The 16,267-nt window shown below is 54.4% G+C and overlaps 1 protein-coding gene across 4 annotated transcripts in view; it reads left to right on the top strand.

Annotated features, from left to right (window-relative positions):
- Window positions 1–16,267, top strand: part of Ttbk1 (tau tubulin kinase 1) — a 45,361-nt gene that overhangs the window by 17,253 nt on the left and 11,841 nt on the right. For 3 of the 4 annotated variants that reach the window (XM_031347477.1, XM_031347478.1, XM_031347479.1), the window contains exon 13: window positions 2,180–2,741. In XM_031347477.1, the coding sequence (XP_031203337.1) occupies window positions 2,180–2,741 (562 nt within the window). Of the gene's footprint in view, window positions 1–2,179; window positions 2,742–8,140; window positions 8,420–9,288; window positions 14,759–16,267 lie in introns of those variants that run through there. The other variant, XM_031347481.1, reaches the window with a different exon arrangement.

Genomic DNA, 16,267 nt, shown 5'->3' with positions numbered 1-16,267 from the left:
AATTTCGGGGGTCGGAGGGACATGATATGAGTTGAGAGCCCGAGGGACCCATCAGCAGCCTGTCTGGTGAGAGGCAGGCTGGGAGGGCTAAGGGAACTGGCCTTTAGGACGTGGGAGGAGGGGAACGTTGGCCAAGGGTTGGATAGAACTGGCAGGGATAGATGAAGTCACACTTGGGTGTGTGGGACACCAGATAGGGGGTCACCTTTGCTCCATAGTAGACCAGGGCTTTGTCCGAACTAGGAAATATGGAAGAGGCTCTCTCTCAGCATCCTTTTTGATATCTGCTCAGTGTCTTTCTTAATGACCTACATCAGTCATGACCCCTCTCCCAGACCCTACCCTAAACTGTCCTAGTCCCAGATTGAACACAGTGCCAGTTTGCAGGGCCTGTGGGGCTGTAGACAAACCCAAGACAGGTCTGTGTCCCCAAGTGTATGACAGCTCACACTCACCTGGGCTGTCCTGCCAGGTACTAGGGACCTCCTCTTCACCCATGCAGCATGGAGTCCCTCAGTTCAAAGGGTTCTGGACACTGAGAAGTGAGTAAGGGATGACTGGAGACTACAGGGGCAAGTGCCTGAGCAAGACAGTTTTGAAGAGCTGCCCGCTTAGAAGTAACTCTGAGCAGGTCTGTGTGTGTCACAGGCATACCACCTCAGGAGTGGCAGAAGAGGCGGGCTGAAGGGAGTTTCTGCCACAGCAGGCTCAGGATGTTGCAGACAGGGAAGGGGAGTAGGATGGCACTTGGTGGCACATGAGGCACAAAAAGTATGGAGCAGATAAGGCTGGGGTGGCCCAGCTCTCTGTTACCCGCACACACAGGGACATGTTCACCTCCTGCTTTGATACCTTCTGTCCTTTATGTCCCTCGGAATAAGCGATGCTCTTAGGAGAAGAAATGTGACCAGCTGTTTCCAGGGAGTCCCAGGGCGGCCTCACTAACAAATCGATACAAATATGGTGTAGAACAAGATTAGACTGTTGCCATGCAGGCTGGGCGGGGTCTTTTGAGAAAGGCTGACAGGAAGTTCCTCTCTGCAGCTGAGTCACTCACCAAGCACCAGTCAGCCCCCTGCCCGTAGCCAAATGGGAGATGGGTTACAGGTCCTAGATGAGTTAGGGAGTTAGGCCTGGTGGTTTTCCTGGTATTCTGGGGTTCCGGGGCCAACATTTTCCCCATATGTAGCATCTTCCCTTACACACACACACACACACACACACACACACACACACAGCCACATTGTACAAAAAGCATGCTCACTTTGGGGCTGTTGCTATGACAAGCAGAGATTTGGGTGTCATGTGAGAGTCACAGACACAGTTCAAGTAGTGACAGAGGTCTCAGGTGGGATCTGTGCCCTGAGGTCATGGGTTAGAGGTCTCAGGTGGGATCTGTGCCTGAGGTCATGGGTTAGAGGTCTCAGGTGGGATCTGTGCCCTGAGGTCATGGGTTAGAGGAACCCAGACCCTGCCTGGCAGAGGTCACAGTCTATAGGTACTCGAGACAGATATGCCAACAGGATCTGAGTCCATGGTCTGGTGAGGGCTCAGGGTGCCTTGTGCGGACAAGTAACTGTCCATGCAGGGAGGGGAGGGCTCACTACAGGAAGTGCATCAGAGTAGAGTTCAGGGAGCAAAGGGTAGAGCTACAGGCTGTGGGAATGAGGGTGGACAGTTCAAGAAAACATTCTGAAAGAGAACTGTGTAGGGAAAAGGTAAAACATGGGGTTGAGAGGCCATGGGTCCAGACTTCAGCTTCCGTCTGGGGACTGACAAAGCCCTGCCTGCCTGGGGTTATAAAGCACCAGCTGGGCCCAACTGGAAGTGTCAGTGGTGGAGCTAGAAGCCATCTGTAAACTCAAGAACCAGCTGGTGTCTTTGCCCCTATGCAGCAGGAAGGAGCTGCAGATGGAGTGTGAGTACCCGATGGGTGTTAGAAAGACTAGATTCCCTGGGATAGCCCAGAGGAGAGGGACAAGCTCATTTTCTGCCCGCTCTTGTTCCTGGACTATGGTAAACATTAAGGAACATTTGTTGAATGAATGCATGATAAGTGGATAAAGTGAGGTGTTTCTAGTAGGTGATGTTGAAGGAGTCATGCTCTACCTTGCCTCTGGCTTGATGTCCCTGGGGCTTCAGGGGCCCACACTGAACTCCACGTGGGTGCCTCTTACAGGTCACGGATGGATCTGCCTGGCTCACCCTCACGCCAGGCCTGCTCCTCACAACCAGCTCAGATGCTGTCAGTGGACACAGGCCACGCTGACAGGCAGGCCAGTGGCCGCATGGACGTGTCAGCTTCTGTGGAGCAGGAGGCCCTGAGCAACGCCTTCCGCTCAGTGCCACTGGCTGAGGAGGAAGACTTTGACAGCAAGGAGTGGGTCATTATTGACAAGGAGACAGAGCTCAAGGACTTCCCTCCTGGGGCTGAGCCTAGCACGTCAGGCACTACCGATGAAGAGCCTGAGGAGCTGCGGCCCTTGCCTGAGGAGGGTGAGGAGAGGAGGCGTCTGGGGACAGAGACCTCTGTCAGGCCTCGTGGACGTGGTATGCAGACACTGACAGAGGAGGACCCACGGCAGATGCTGCCCCAGCCTACACCACCTCAGTTGAGCCAGGCCGATGGCCGGTCAGAGACATCACAGCCACCCACACCTGGCAGCCCTTCTCACTCACCCCTGCACTCGGGACCCCGCCCTCGACGGAGAGAGTCGGATCCCACAGGCCCTCAGAGACAGGTAAGACCCAGCTTGTGTATTACTTCCCTATCCAGAGATCCCTAGAGTTCTGCAAGCAGGTATGTTCCTTGTTGAGGCAGGCCCCTCTGGCCTAGGAACTCAGCAGTGATGAGGCCATGTTGGAGACAGACAGGTGTAAAGGCCCCACACCATATGTGGGGATAGATGAGACCTAAGCCGTGGGTTAGGTCTTGTACTGTGAGTAATTCAGCTAGGTGACAAGGTGGGAGAAAGACCTTTTGTGCCCTGGGGACAGTGTGTACAGAGCCCAGTGGTGACAATCTTCAGCAGAGTATTGATTTAAGAAGATAAGGTTGTGCATCAGGTCCTGGGGCTGTCACAGAAGCATTGACCCTACACCGAAGGGTTGGGACTTGATCCTGATGGCTTGGCAACCCACCGATAGCTTTTAAGCAGCAGTATGGTGCTGTGGTGGCTTTGAGACCTTTGGGTGATGATCCCTTGGGCTGCTTGGTGGAAAGTGTATTGAAAGGGTCAAACATTAGAAGCAGGAAGGCCTCATGTGAGGCACCAGCAGGAGCTCCCTGGTGGCCTGGGCTAGGACTGTGACCTGAGTTGAGGTGGACAGAGGACAGAAGGGCTGTGATGGAGGGTGGGCTTAGGTGGCCAGTATCTTATGCCTGGGGCTCTAGATGGCAGCGATACCGTAGCTGAGTGGCTTTGGAGCCTTGTGCGTGGATTCAGATTGGACATAATGACTTCTTGATATCTGAGGATGACCACATTGTATTTCTCCACTCCTCTGGAGAGAGATCTCACCTGAACCTGTAGGAACCGTGGGAGTGAACTGTGCAGGGTGAGGAGACTCAGGAGTTGGGGCAGAAGCTAGGAAATGCTCACACATAGAGGCTGAGAGGAAAGGAGGTCCTTAATCCTAACCTAGGAGGCATCAGAATATGGGAGAGGCTCTAGAGAGAGGTGAGCAAAATCAGAGAGGGACAGGGCTGATGGTCAGCCCACCGTGCCTAGTCAGGGAAGGTTCTGGGGAGGAAAGGATTCATAAAGCCCTGGGCTCCATTCCTAGTGCCTCGTAAAACTAGACATGTTGGTGTACAGGTCCTGCAGTCCAGTACTTAAGAGGTAGGGGGCGGGAAGATTGGAAGTTTAAGGCCATCCTTAGCTGCATCGTGGGCTCACAACAGGCATGTTGGGAGCCCTGTCTGGCTTCAGTGGTATCTTCTTCCTCCTTTTCCTCTTTCTCCTTTTCCTCTTCCTCCTCCTCCTTTTCTTCTTCCTCTCCTTCTCTTTCCCCCTTGGTGTTCTGAGACAGGATCCCACTGATAGTTTCTAATCCCTTTGACTAGGCCTTCAGCACATGGAGATTATAGGCCTGCATCTCTCTACCTAGTTTAGAAGAATGGACATTTGTATTAGGATCTAGGAACAGTCTGCAAGAGCAGGGGATGGGGGTGGAGATAAAGGATGGACTGAGTGGAAATGTTGGTCTGAGGATCTGAAAGCATGTCTCATGGAGGAGGAGGAGATGTGTGTGTGTGTGTGTGTGTGTGTGTGTGTGTGTGTGAGAGAGAGAGAGAGAGAGAAAGAGAGAGAGAGAGAGAGAGAGAGAGACAGACAGACAGACAGACAGACAGACAGACAGAGTATGAATGTGTGTGTGAGTGAGTGTGTGTGTGAGAGCGCTTGTTTCCTGTTAAGGACAACTCTGTCAGAATAGATTTGTGAGCCACTAGTCTGGCCAGGCTTCTCTATATGCAATATCAGCTGACCTCTGACTGGGAAGTGAACATCAGTTCTTCCATTCTGTGCTGAATTGAGTCTGAAAGGGACTCAGGGGTCTGCAGTTTGATCCACTTGATCTTATGTTGGGGCTCTGTGTGGTACCCAGGTATGGGTCTAGGAGCCAGCTCTGCCACTCAGTCAGATTGGGATGCCGTGGGTACCTTGGCAGGGCAGCTCTGGGGAAGGTTGTGTGTTTTCTAGAGGTGGCACTGTGATCCCTAGTCCTGGAGAGTATCTATATGGTCTTACCTTGTACTCTGGAAATAGTAATGAAAAGCTGGGGAAAAGCTGAGTCCCCACCTAGAGCCGCCCTGGCTGGCCTGCTGTGGAGGCTTCTCTCTGGCAGGCTGAAATGCTTAGGCTACGACCCCCAATTCCCCGGGGGAGCCACCCCTGTCCCCCCAAATAGCTCTGGGGAAGGCAGTGGGGGGGGCAAACAAGATGTTATCAGGACTTCTTACTCCCTGTTCTTCCTCATCAGCACCAGAGCATCTGTGTGGTTTGTGGATCATGTCTGGGAGCTTGTACAGGAGCTAGATCAAAGAACACTGAATAATGGGGAAGCTAACAGTGATGGCTACCAACAGGGGACACTGGAAGATACACTTACAGACAGATGCATGTGACCAACTGGGCCCAAGTAGCAACACTATACTCAAACAACCTTGACTTACAAGGTGGGGAAAGCCTCAAGTGGTAACCTAAAATAAATATGCAAGCTTTCTGGCTGGAGCTGCCAATTGGTAGAGCTGGAACTTGAAACCAGGCAGCTGGGTTATGGTCTCTGTGGGAAGCCACCAGATCTAAGGCACCTGATCTGATCCTGTAAGAGGAAATACAGGCAGAATGTGTGATTTAGTGGTGGCTGCAGGCTCCCTGAAGCCAGTAGTACAATAGGTGAGCGTTCCTTAAACACATAGACTTTTGCTGGAAAGCCACACTACCTCTTTACAAGCTGAACAGTGTGCTGGGCCGGGGGTTGGGGGACCAAAGATGAGCAAGGCTTCATTCTATCCCAGCTCAGAGCTTATAGGATCAGAGTGTTGAAGACAGAGCAGCAAATTCAGGTCAGAGGAGCAGACAATCTGCGTAGGGTCAGAGAGCCCAGAGCATTCAAATGTGTATGTGTACATGCACATGCCTGCCACACCAGCTGACTGGCCCTCATTACCAGATGTGCCTGATGGCATGTCAGTGTGCATAGTGGCCTTTGGGTGCCCATGGATGAAACAGATGGGACAGAACATGTTCTATATTCAGGATGAGGCAAGAACTTTGTTCTCTGTGGTAGAGGGAGAAGTCTTGGCTTGTATTCGCTTCATTGTTGGGGGTGGCCTTGGGTTAAGCAGGGGCTGCAGGCTTTGTGGCACATTGCAATATACCTGTGAAACTCTTCTCTACTCCTGGATGACTAGAAAGGATCTCTCCACCCCATTCTTCACTGCCTGTCTTTGAGGAGTCCCTCCTAGACCTGGTGTTGTAAGCTGAGGCTGATGTGTGAACTCCTGAGGAGCAGGTGTGGGGCTAGGCATTGGGTTGATCCCTGGTGTGCAGTGTGTGCTTATGTGAATACCCGGCTCTTCTCAGGGGGTGGTTCAGGTGCAAATTAGCAGGAACCAAAGAGACAGCCCAGCTTGGGCAGAGGACATACAGGCAGAGTGTGTGATTTAGTGGTGGCTGCAGGCTCCCTGAAGCCAGTAGTATAATAGGTGAGTGTTCCTTAAACACATAGATGTTTGCTGGAAAGCCACACTACCTCTTTACAAGCTGAACAGTGTGCTGGGCCGGGGGTTGGGGGACCAAAGATGAGCAAGGCTTCATTCTATCCCAGCTCAGAGCTTACAGGATCAGAGTGGGCTAGGAGTCACAGGGTCTGGACGTTGGGCACTATGAAGCACATATATCTCTCTAGGGACTTGTGGGGGAGACTGAAAGGTGGCTTCATACTGGGTATTGAGGACAAGTGGGTCACAAGTGCTGCCTGGCCTGGCTGGGGGTGGGGGTGGGCATACCAGGATCCAGATTCAGCCTCTAAGGTCTCTTTGATGGAGAGCAAAGTGGATGTTGAATTCAAGCTCCCCCACATGTGCTATGAGAGGAGCCCTTGGGTACATTGGTCCTTCTGGGTGTGCTTTAGCTCCCACCCCTCTTGCAAACAGAATCAGCTAGGGAATAAGGAGCCCAAACTTGGCCCCAAAAGAGGCTGACAGAAAAACTGTCATGAGTTCAGGGAGATGAAGGTGTGAGGACGTTCTTCCTGCTCCCTCCCCAAAGGAGGTCTCTTGAGACCCCTCCCCATCTGACACCAGCAAGGCATGCTGGGGCTCCGTGACTCCAGTCCCTTTCTGAATTGCCCTACAGCTGGCCCAGCCAGTCCTCAGGGCCACACGGTGAGCTAAACTGGCCTCCATCCCAGGGAGAGCTAGAGAGCAGATAGGCAAAGTCTGTGGCCACCAGGCCGCCAGGCTGCCAGGCCACCAGGCCATGCCATCCCCGTAGGCTCTGCAAGTGTTCTCTGTCCCTTTGGGGAATGAAGGGCACAAAGACAGGATTCTTATGGCTGCCCCACCCCCACCCCAGCAACCCTCTGGGCCTGTCTTCATTGTGTTAAAAGGGCTCGTGAGCACACAGCTCCCTTGGTGCTAAGAGCTGTAAAGAGCTCCTCATATCTAGTCCTCCAACCCTAGGAGGTGGGAGCCACTTTTACCCACACTATAGGGGAAGAACTTGAGGTGCAGAGAAGTGAGGTCAAGGGTCATTGTCAGTAAGGAATAGAAGCGTCTTTGGGCTGGCATTGAGAGTGACTCCTCATGCATGTAATGCAGGGCTTGGAAGGCAGGCAGGAGGCCGAGAGTTAGAGGCCAGCCTGGGCTACATAGTGAGTTTTAGGACAGAGTGAGACACTATCTTACTACTGATTGAGACGCTGTCTCAACAAAACCAAACCAAACCAGCTCTCCTGGGGGCGGGGAGGGGGAGTTTCCCTGTCAGCACAACCCCAGAACTGCGAAGCAAATGGTTAAACGTTGCTCTCTTGACTTCTTGCAAATAAAACGTGAGTGCTTGTACTTCAGAGTCCAACCATCTCTGACATCCTAATGCCTCCGGTAAGGAGGGCGGAGCACAGCTTTAGATCTCATGAGGAGGACTGGGGGGGGGGGTCACAGCTCATCTACAAAACACTTGCTTAATCAGCAGGAGATCCCGGATTTTCGAGCTCCAGCACAGCAAATATGTTTTTTTAAATGATCTGGAGGAGCGTGGAGGTGTGTCTGGATTAGTAAGGGGCGGCACTTGGCTAGGAGCAGCGACAGAGGAGCCTTCCTGATTGGAAGGCTCCAGCCCAGAGGGAGCCCCGTGCTAGATGGGGGCTAAGCCCGGAAGGCTTCCGGGACGAGGTGAGTGACCAAGGTCTCTCGCCCAGAGACCGTGCTGTGAGAGGAGGAGGCAGGCAGGGCGCTGGAGGTTCCGAGGCTGGACCATGGGTGAGCAGCTTGTATCCCCCTCCTCCTGCGCCATATGCCCCCTGCCAGGGACGCCGGTGCCGCAGGGGCTGTGAGCGGTGGGTGGCCCCCGAGAAGAGCTGTCCAGTCTGTGCCTGACGCCTCTTTTTCCTCCACTTTCTTGGTCTCTTTCAGTTGGAGGAGGACAGACTCTCGGGGCACTCCCTCCCGCGGTACAGCCCCCTGCGACGACTGGCGTCCTCCGTGTTCTCCTCCTCCACGCTGGAGACTGAGCACTACCCTCACCCCGGCGGCGGCGGCTCCTCGGGCTCCTCCGGTTCCCTCATTCAGCGCAGCCGCTCGGCTGAGAGCAGCCCGGTGCGTGCGCCCCATCGGCGCCACGCGCCCCTGGCCGCCGGCAACCACAGACTCGTGCCCTCGGTGCTCCGCATCTCGCGGTCCCAGCTGCAGCAGGTGTGGGCACGGTTCACCCACAAAACCTAGGCTGGGCTCCCCCCCCTTCCTGGAGGGGGCAGGTGGGGGGGGGGCTGGGAGCAGACAGAGAACAAGGTTCCTTCCCAGGACGCAATAATCACAGGCCACACAGCCCATCCCACCCACGTGCAATACGCCCCCCTAGAAGGTTGGCCCGCGATGATACTGTAAAACTCCCACCCATCAGAGGCTCTGTCCTCAGAGGCTCGGTCTCGGGTGGGCTCCTTTGCTAGGGGCCAGCCAAACTGGTGCAGGGAGGGGTGGTGCGCTGGCGCAGTTGGATAGAACAGGGACCCTGAGGTGGAGCTACCAAGGGCTCCAGAATCCAGGGGAAACCAAGATGTAGGGGAGCTGAGGTGTTCTGGGGCAGTCTGGCTTGGGGTCAGGTTCTGTTTACTCTGTGATGTCTTAGCTGGTCAGGGTCTGATCCACCCCTGAAGGGTTGGGTTAGTGGGAGAGAACTTCTCTGCAGGTGTGCGTCTGTGCCTATCTAGTTGGCCTGAGTAGGAATGTGATGGCGGCTGGTCAGACTCGGCTTGGGTGTGATTCGAGGGTGTCTGTATTCAGTGATCGATCGGGAGTGGGCAGCCCTGTGACCTAGTGAACATTTCCCACACCACTACCACCGAGGTCAGAGTCCCTTCCCTGCCACATCTTAGAAGCGCATGCGCTGTCCACGTCACTCACACTATCCCCAAGACTCCCATGTGTCGCTCACTAAGAGGCTTCACTGTCCTGAAGGCCTTCAGGAGCTGGGTGTTCTGCAGGACCCAGCCTGCAGGCAATATGGAGAATGGTAAAGGAAGCGGGACCTACCAGATCCTGGGCACAAGGACATTTTATTTCAGAACGAGTCCCAGACAGACTGCTCAGATCTGCCACTCTCAGAGGACGACACCTGGACATACCCGGGGTGTGGTGTAGACAGAACACAAGGTAGGCAGGTCAAGAGAGGATCCAGAGACTAGTGGGCAGATACCTGACTGCTCCCCCCTCTTCTGACCACCTCAGTTTCCCAACCTGCCACTGCAGGGACCCCACTTTTTTCTCTCTTCTTCCTGCCCATGCCAACCAGCAAGGCTTGGGGAGTGGTGGGAGGAGGTTACCAGAAATGGTAGTGCCTGACTGGGAGCAGAGGAACTAGAGTTTGCAAACCGTATGTTTTGGTGAGCTTGCAGGCATCTATCCATCCATGTGTGCTTATCCATGGCCATGCACACACAGGGCTGTCAGGGATGGAGGCTCAGACTCTGTTGTGCACGCACAATTCCAATTTACATAGACTCTGGTATGACCAGCACCTACCGAAGTTAAATGGTGCTGCAGCTGTGCGTGTGTTCCTGTGTGAGAGAGAGTGTGTGAGCACTTGCATGTGTGTGTGTGTGTGCGTGCTCTTGTGTGTGCATGTGTGTCTGAGCTGTCCTTAGTAGTCTCCTGGTCTTGTTCTGCTCTTCTTATGCATTTCCCCTTTGACCTCTGTTTCCTGTCAACCCCGTGGGCCCATCAACTTCCCCAAATATCCCTGATTTTAGTAGAGGTCTTAGGGCCCCAGGACCAACATAGGAATGCTTATACCTAATGGGCAGTGCCCAGAAGCCAAGCTATCCATGTATGCACATGGCCAACATTGAGATGTGGCCTAGCAGTTCAGCAAGTCAGTTCCAACAGTCACCGCTTACTTCTCTAAAACTTTTTTTTTTTTTTTTAACACTAATGCCTGGGCTGAGAGCATCTTTTCCATGTAGCAACCAAAACTAGACCCAGGTTCTAATCCTATGCTCTTCTCAAGCCTGGCTGCTCACTTTTGAAGGTCCTCAGTCAGAGGTCTCTCTTGCCCTCTGGGCTGTTATGAATGGCTCTGCCCAGGCAGAAGCTGAGGAAGGGGTGTCCAGGGAGACTCCTTGAGAAAAAAAGGAAACACAAAGCACAAAGGCGAGGGGTGGGGACATACAGCAGCCCCTCCCTGCTTTTAGCACTGCCCCACCCCCTTACCCTCTGTCCTCCACTGCTATGAGATGGCAGGGCTTCTCCTTGTTCATCTATTCCACAAGTCAGCAGCACTGGGATTCCATGAAACCAAGTACTCTGCTATCTGGCATTCCTTTCTGGAAGGTTCCATCACCAGACCTGAGCAGAGTCCCACTTGAGTGGCTACAGTTGTCCCTGAGCTATTCTGAGATCCCCAAGTGCCTTAAGGCTTATCAAAGATATTGGCACTGGCTTGAACCTCAGTTTTAGCATTATATACATATTGCTGTCTCTCAAGCTGTTAGGAATGGGGGATCTGCACCCCCACCTCTCAGTCGCAAAGGACAACCCCCATGGGAAGGTAGGAGTCCTTTAAAACAAGGCCACCATTCAAAATGTTTGACTCTCCGGAAGGCATCCCTTTGCGTTGGCCTCTGTGGTGGTGGAGTTTGTAAGCCATTAAGGGCAGTGGAAGGTCATCTTGACAGAACTGCATCTTTTGGGGGGAGCCATGTTGACTTTTGCAAACTGTGCCCGGCTCAGCCACAATCACGTGGAGCTGGGTGGAGCCTCTGATTCCCAGATGTGGCAGGCTGTCCGTGAGCCTGCACTGCACTGGCAGCAGACCCTTCACCTTTGTAGTTCCCCAGAGAGCAGACCGGTGTGTGTAGAGAAGTGAGTGTCTGCCTGGGGGAGAAGTACGTGGCTTCTTCAGGGTTAGCTTTGCCAGTAGGCAGTGCTCCTAGCCATGCCTGAAGCATGCTGGCTTTGCACTTGGCACACACACACACTCGCTGCACACACAGGTGTCCTCAGGTATCCTGTACTGTCCTCTTCATTGGCACCCGGTGCTTCTTCCTGTGAGGCAGGCCGTGATCTGAGCACTTGACAAAAGTAACTCACTTGAACCCCATCCTAACGTATGAGAGAGATCCCAATGCTACTGCGTTTGATGGATGTTCCCTTTACAAGAACATACACTGGTAGAAAAGCTGCCCGATGCTGAGTGACTGTGGTCTCGTTCCATAGGAGTCTTTAAATGTTCTGGTCTGGGCATAGTTTTTCTGCTGGTCCCCTCTTGGAAGAGGAAGGTTGTCTCTGGACCATCCTTTTCCTCCTTCTCAATCCCACCTTGTCATGGGACTGCAGCCAGATATGAGGCACCCTGGAGAACTGGGTCAGCTAGGTTGGCTGGACTCTGACCACCCCCTTGATCTCACAAGAATCGTATAGCAGCGCTGGAGAGTGGGCTGACCAGCATACCATAGATGGCAGGTGCTTAGACTCCTGACTTTGGCCCCACTGGAGGGTCCTAGGGGTCAGGCTCACAGACAGCAGAGATCTCTTGCTGAGCACTGACAGGGGACTTTGTGAGGGTGTTACCAACTCACACAAAGAGACCAAAGAGTAAGTTCCCTATAAGGGAAACCCCACTCCAATCACTCTCCAAAACCAGTTGCTACTGTCTTCCTTTTTTTTTTTTTTTTTTTTTTTTTTTTTTTTTTAATGTGAACTCTCCAAATTGTTAATTGTTGGTCCTACACACATACACACATGGCAGTTTCTGGGAAGGGCTGGTGACCTAACCCTGAGGACTCTTTGCTGCATCACCTGTCCAGGCCCAAAGCAAGGCAGTTCTTCAGCAGGGACACACCAGCCAGGCAGCCGCTTAGGATGCTAGCTGCAAGTGTGTGTGTGTGTGTGTGTGTGCGCGCGCATGCATGCTGTGGTGAGCCTGGGTATGTGGAGCTATTGGAGTTTTTCCTTGTGTGTGGAGTTGGACTGCCTAATAAGGCCAGTATTTTCTTAGATGGAGAGGGGTGTGTCCTGAGGACTATAGATCGGTGGAAAATGCTGTGTTAAATTCTTCATAATTAATACGCACCCCATACACTCAAGGTAGCTTGGGTCATAGCAATAACCACTCAGAACTCATCCCAACCACTAACCCTGAGCCCAGTAATCTCTCTCTCTGAATTTCTAGTTTGAGGGAAACAGCCCTTCCCAGTGGATTGTGGGGTGGCACCTCTGGGCCAGGCAGGTCCTGGCTTCCTCCTTCCTACCTCTGTCCTCTGCCTGCCTTGGTCTCTTTTTCTAGGGCAGGGCTGTGCTGTCTGTTCAGGCAGGGGTTGGGGGAGCCTGGGCCATTGTGCAGGACAGCAGGCAGGTGCTGTGTCATTGTTAATGGGTGGTTTGGGGAATGAACCACGCTTGAGGAGGATGTGTTTCCTTTGGAGGTTGGGGTACCCTCATGGGCTGGAGACACAGATGATGTATTTGCCGCTGTCCTCGAGTTGATGTGACAATTGGGGGAAGTCTAGACATCTAAGGCTCTGTAACATGTGCTGTGCCCAGATCTCCACTTAGGTATGGGACACTCCTAACCAGAGAGGCAGAAGCCGTGCCCACCCCATAGAGTCTGACTTTTAAGGCATCCTTCTCCCTAAGGGAGAGGCCTCCAGGCTGAGGACCATCTCCCTCAGATAACCCCACACATACTCGGTGGACTTCCCAACCTGGGAGGCCCCTGAGCCCACCCAAAAAGAGGTGGGGAAGGAACTGGGAAGCCTTCCTTAGCCGACTCCTTCCCCTGGAGTTTCCCAGCACTCACCACTTGCCCTTGGATCCTGCACAGGCTGTGGGTTGGGGGAATGACTACCCACGCACGCGCACACTCCGCAGCCTCACGCACACTTCATCCACTCTCCGGACCGCAAACTTAGCAGCCCAAACCCGGAGCGCACTCGAGACCCTGTCGCAGGTTTCTAACTGTTAGGGACCCCTGTTGCCCACTCCAGCCCTGTCCCCGCCCCAGGGCCCGTCCACCCACTACCCCACCCCTGCAGCCGTCACACCACGAATGTACGTTTGGTCTTTTTAACCAGCTGCTACTTGGCGTGCCCCTGGTACCGCCGGCCTCGGAGTCCCCGCCCCGCCCCGCGCCCGCCGAGCCGGGTCCCCAGCCCTGGTCCCCGCTCCGCCAAGCTGCCTGCTGCTAAAGTTCTTCTTTTGGGTTAGCGCCCCCGCCGCCCGCCTTCGCGCTCAGTTTTGTTTGCTTTTCCCTTCTGCCGGCTCGCGGCCGCTGGGTGCCTGGCCTGGAGCCAACGTGGGGACTCGCCCCTCAGTGCTTCCAGGGTTAGGGTGCAGACCAGGGGCGGGGGGGACGTGGGAGGAGCTGGCTCCAAGAGCCCGACACCCCCCCCATTCCGGTTACCTCACCGCCTATAGGGCTGCCCCTACCCTTGGCCTTGCAGTAGGATGCCAAAGAGCCCAGAGTTGAGGGGGAGCCAAACTTTGAGCCTAGGTCTCTCAGAGCCACCCAACCCTTTTGCCCGTGCTCCGATCTGTGTCCCTTGTCCCATTCCATCTGCCAGTAAGGGCCCTGGGGGGCTCCTCAAACATGCCCCCACTTCCAACTCTTCCCCCACCCCTATCCCCTAAAATAAAACTCAGGGACCAACATCTGCTTCCTTTGCACTTGCTCCGTCGACCCCTTCCCCGGTGGAGGGGCTTCCGTGGGGGAAGGGGCGGGTTCCAGGGCCCCTTGAGTTGACAGTATTGCCGCAGAGAGGGGCTGGCCCCTGCCCCCTAAAAGGTGGGACTGGTGGTGTGGGGGAACTCAGCCCCAGGACCGAATTGAGCGCCCTCCCTCCAGAAGCTGCCCCCCAGGGGATGGGATAGGGGATGGGAGGGTGGGTGGCAAGAAGACCCTCCCGGAGGCCTCCAGTCCCAGCCAGTTTATCCCTGACCCCCCCATCCTAAGCCTTTCCTCAACCCCCTTTTGTATTGCAATAATACTGTATTATACGCTTGCACTATTATTCCCTTACCCGGGCAGCTTAAGCATGCGCGAGAGACTCAAAACCAAACACACATGAAGACGGGACGCTTTTCTTTTCCTTTTTTTCTTTCCTTTCTTTTTATTTTTTGTTATTTGTTTGTTTATTTATTTTGTTTCTTTCATCCCTTCCCCAGCCCACCCCCGTTTCCTTCCTATTTCTCTCCGGGCTGCGTCCTCCTTAGTGTATATAGCGGCGTCAGGGGCCCCCGGACCCGGGTAGAAAAGCATGCACTGAGCCCCACCTTCCCCCACCCCACCCCCCCAGACTGCGAGTACTGTACAAATCCAACACTTGAAACCGACACGCACACGCGCGGCGCCGCCACAGGGGTGGGACACGGACACGCACCCACGCGCACACGGCCGTGCACTGGCGGGGATGGGGGCGCCCCGCCGTCAGGCGTCGCTGTGCAAGGGATCTTGTGCCTTTTAAAGTCCCTGTATGTTCAAGCAGACAATCCGGAGAGCTTGTGTACTACCAAATCCTGATTAAAGACGCCTTCCAGGAATCTCTGCCTTGGCCTGCTTTTTTCACCGCCCCACCCTGGTCCCGGAGGATCTCAGCTCCCGGGGTGGGGGCGGGGGCGGAGGGTGCTGGGCAGATGGCAAAGGGCTGGGACTGCAGCTGACTGAGGGACTGGGGTGCTGATCAGCTGGACTCGAATTACTCTCCTGCTGCTGGCTGTCTTCTTTCATGGGGGAAGGTGATGTGTGGATTCTGATCTCCGAGATCCAACTCTAGTTGCAAATGGACAGAGGAATGCAATCAAGAAAGAGGTTAGGCTCATGAGCCAAAATGTGGCGGAGCTGTGAGGTCGGAAAGCCCCGGTGGGACGCATGGCCACTCTCCTTATTGCTCCACTGCCTGAGGGAGCAGGTGGCCGGTGAAGCGATGCATGCAAGCAGATTTAGCTCAGGGTACGAAAGCAGTGAAAGGGCTGGGACTTAAGGTGACCACGACAGAAGCAAGCTGGGCAAGCTGGAGACTGACTGCTGGTCTGTATCATGACCCTCTTTTGTCCCTCACCCTGGCTGGGCAGAAAGCAGGTGCTACAATACGGGTGACTCAGGAACAGACTTGGGACAGGTTCTTGTTAGTGGATGAAGTTCTTCCAGCTGCTGAAGAGGAAACCACTTTTTCCATAGGCCAAAAGCAAGAGGCAGCCACAGTTCCAAATCCCCAGGGGGCCGAGAAGCCCCTCCTCCACGTGCTTGTTAGCTCTGCGAGGGCGTGGGGGGTGGGGAGACTTGGACAGATGAAGGGAGCATGTGTGGGGAGGGAAATATTACAATCTGGGAAATCAACCGTATGTGTTAGGTCTGGGTAGACTGTGCTTGGTAGCCATGTTCCCACCTTCCTCTTTCCTCGCTAGAGTATCCACTTTGGAGGATGGGGCCGGATTTCTCCTTTGAGTGGCAGAGGTGGAGTAGCAGGAGGTCTCTTGGCTAGACAGAAACACTCAGAGGGAGAACCAGGAGACTGAAACAGGGGAAGAAGGCAACAGATGAGGTAGATAAGCTGCCAGGGGCCACTTGGTCCCCAGAACCTCTCCTCTCAGACTGAGCATGGCTGCACGGCTTGGGGGCCAGGGTGGAGGAGCAGGTTCCAGAACAGAGAAAGGGATGTAGAGCACTAGTCCGATAGCCACGAACCCCTTCCCTGGTCAATGTGGGGGAGTGCCAGCTCTTGTCACTCAGCCCATCCCATTTTCTGTAACCTTGGGACTTTGAGCTGAAGTGAGTGCAGTTCCAGGTACTAGGTTTGGGGGTGGGTGGAGGGGAGGGTCCAGGCAAGAGTGTCACCTCCCGCACCCTGTGTGGGCACTGGGGTGAGGTAGAGTGGCCAGGTCATTGTCACAAGTACTCCCTGAGAGAACTAGTCGGTGAGCAGCAAGGGGGGCCCAGGGTCTGGGCCGTTCTCACCCTCTAAGGGTTTTGAAGCCTAGGGACTCAGGCCTCTGGGATCAGAGTGCAGGGCTTTTGCTCTCTCTGGGCTCCTCAGCAGGAGCTGCTTCATC

Source organism: Mastomys coucha, unplaced genomic scaffold (genome assembly GCF_008632895.1).
Source record: "Mastomys coucha isolate ucsf_1 unplaced genomic scaffold, UCSF_Mcou_1 pScaffold3, whole genome shotgun sequence".
NCBI classification, from domain to species: Eukaryota; Metazoa; Chordata; class Mammalia; order Rodentia; family Muridae; genus Mastomys; species Mastomys coucha.
This window is presented reverse-complemented; position numbering and strand designations above follow the sequence as displayed.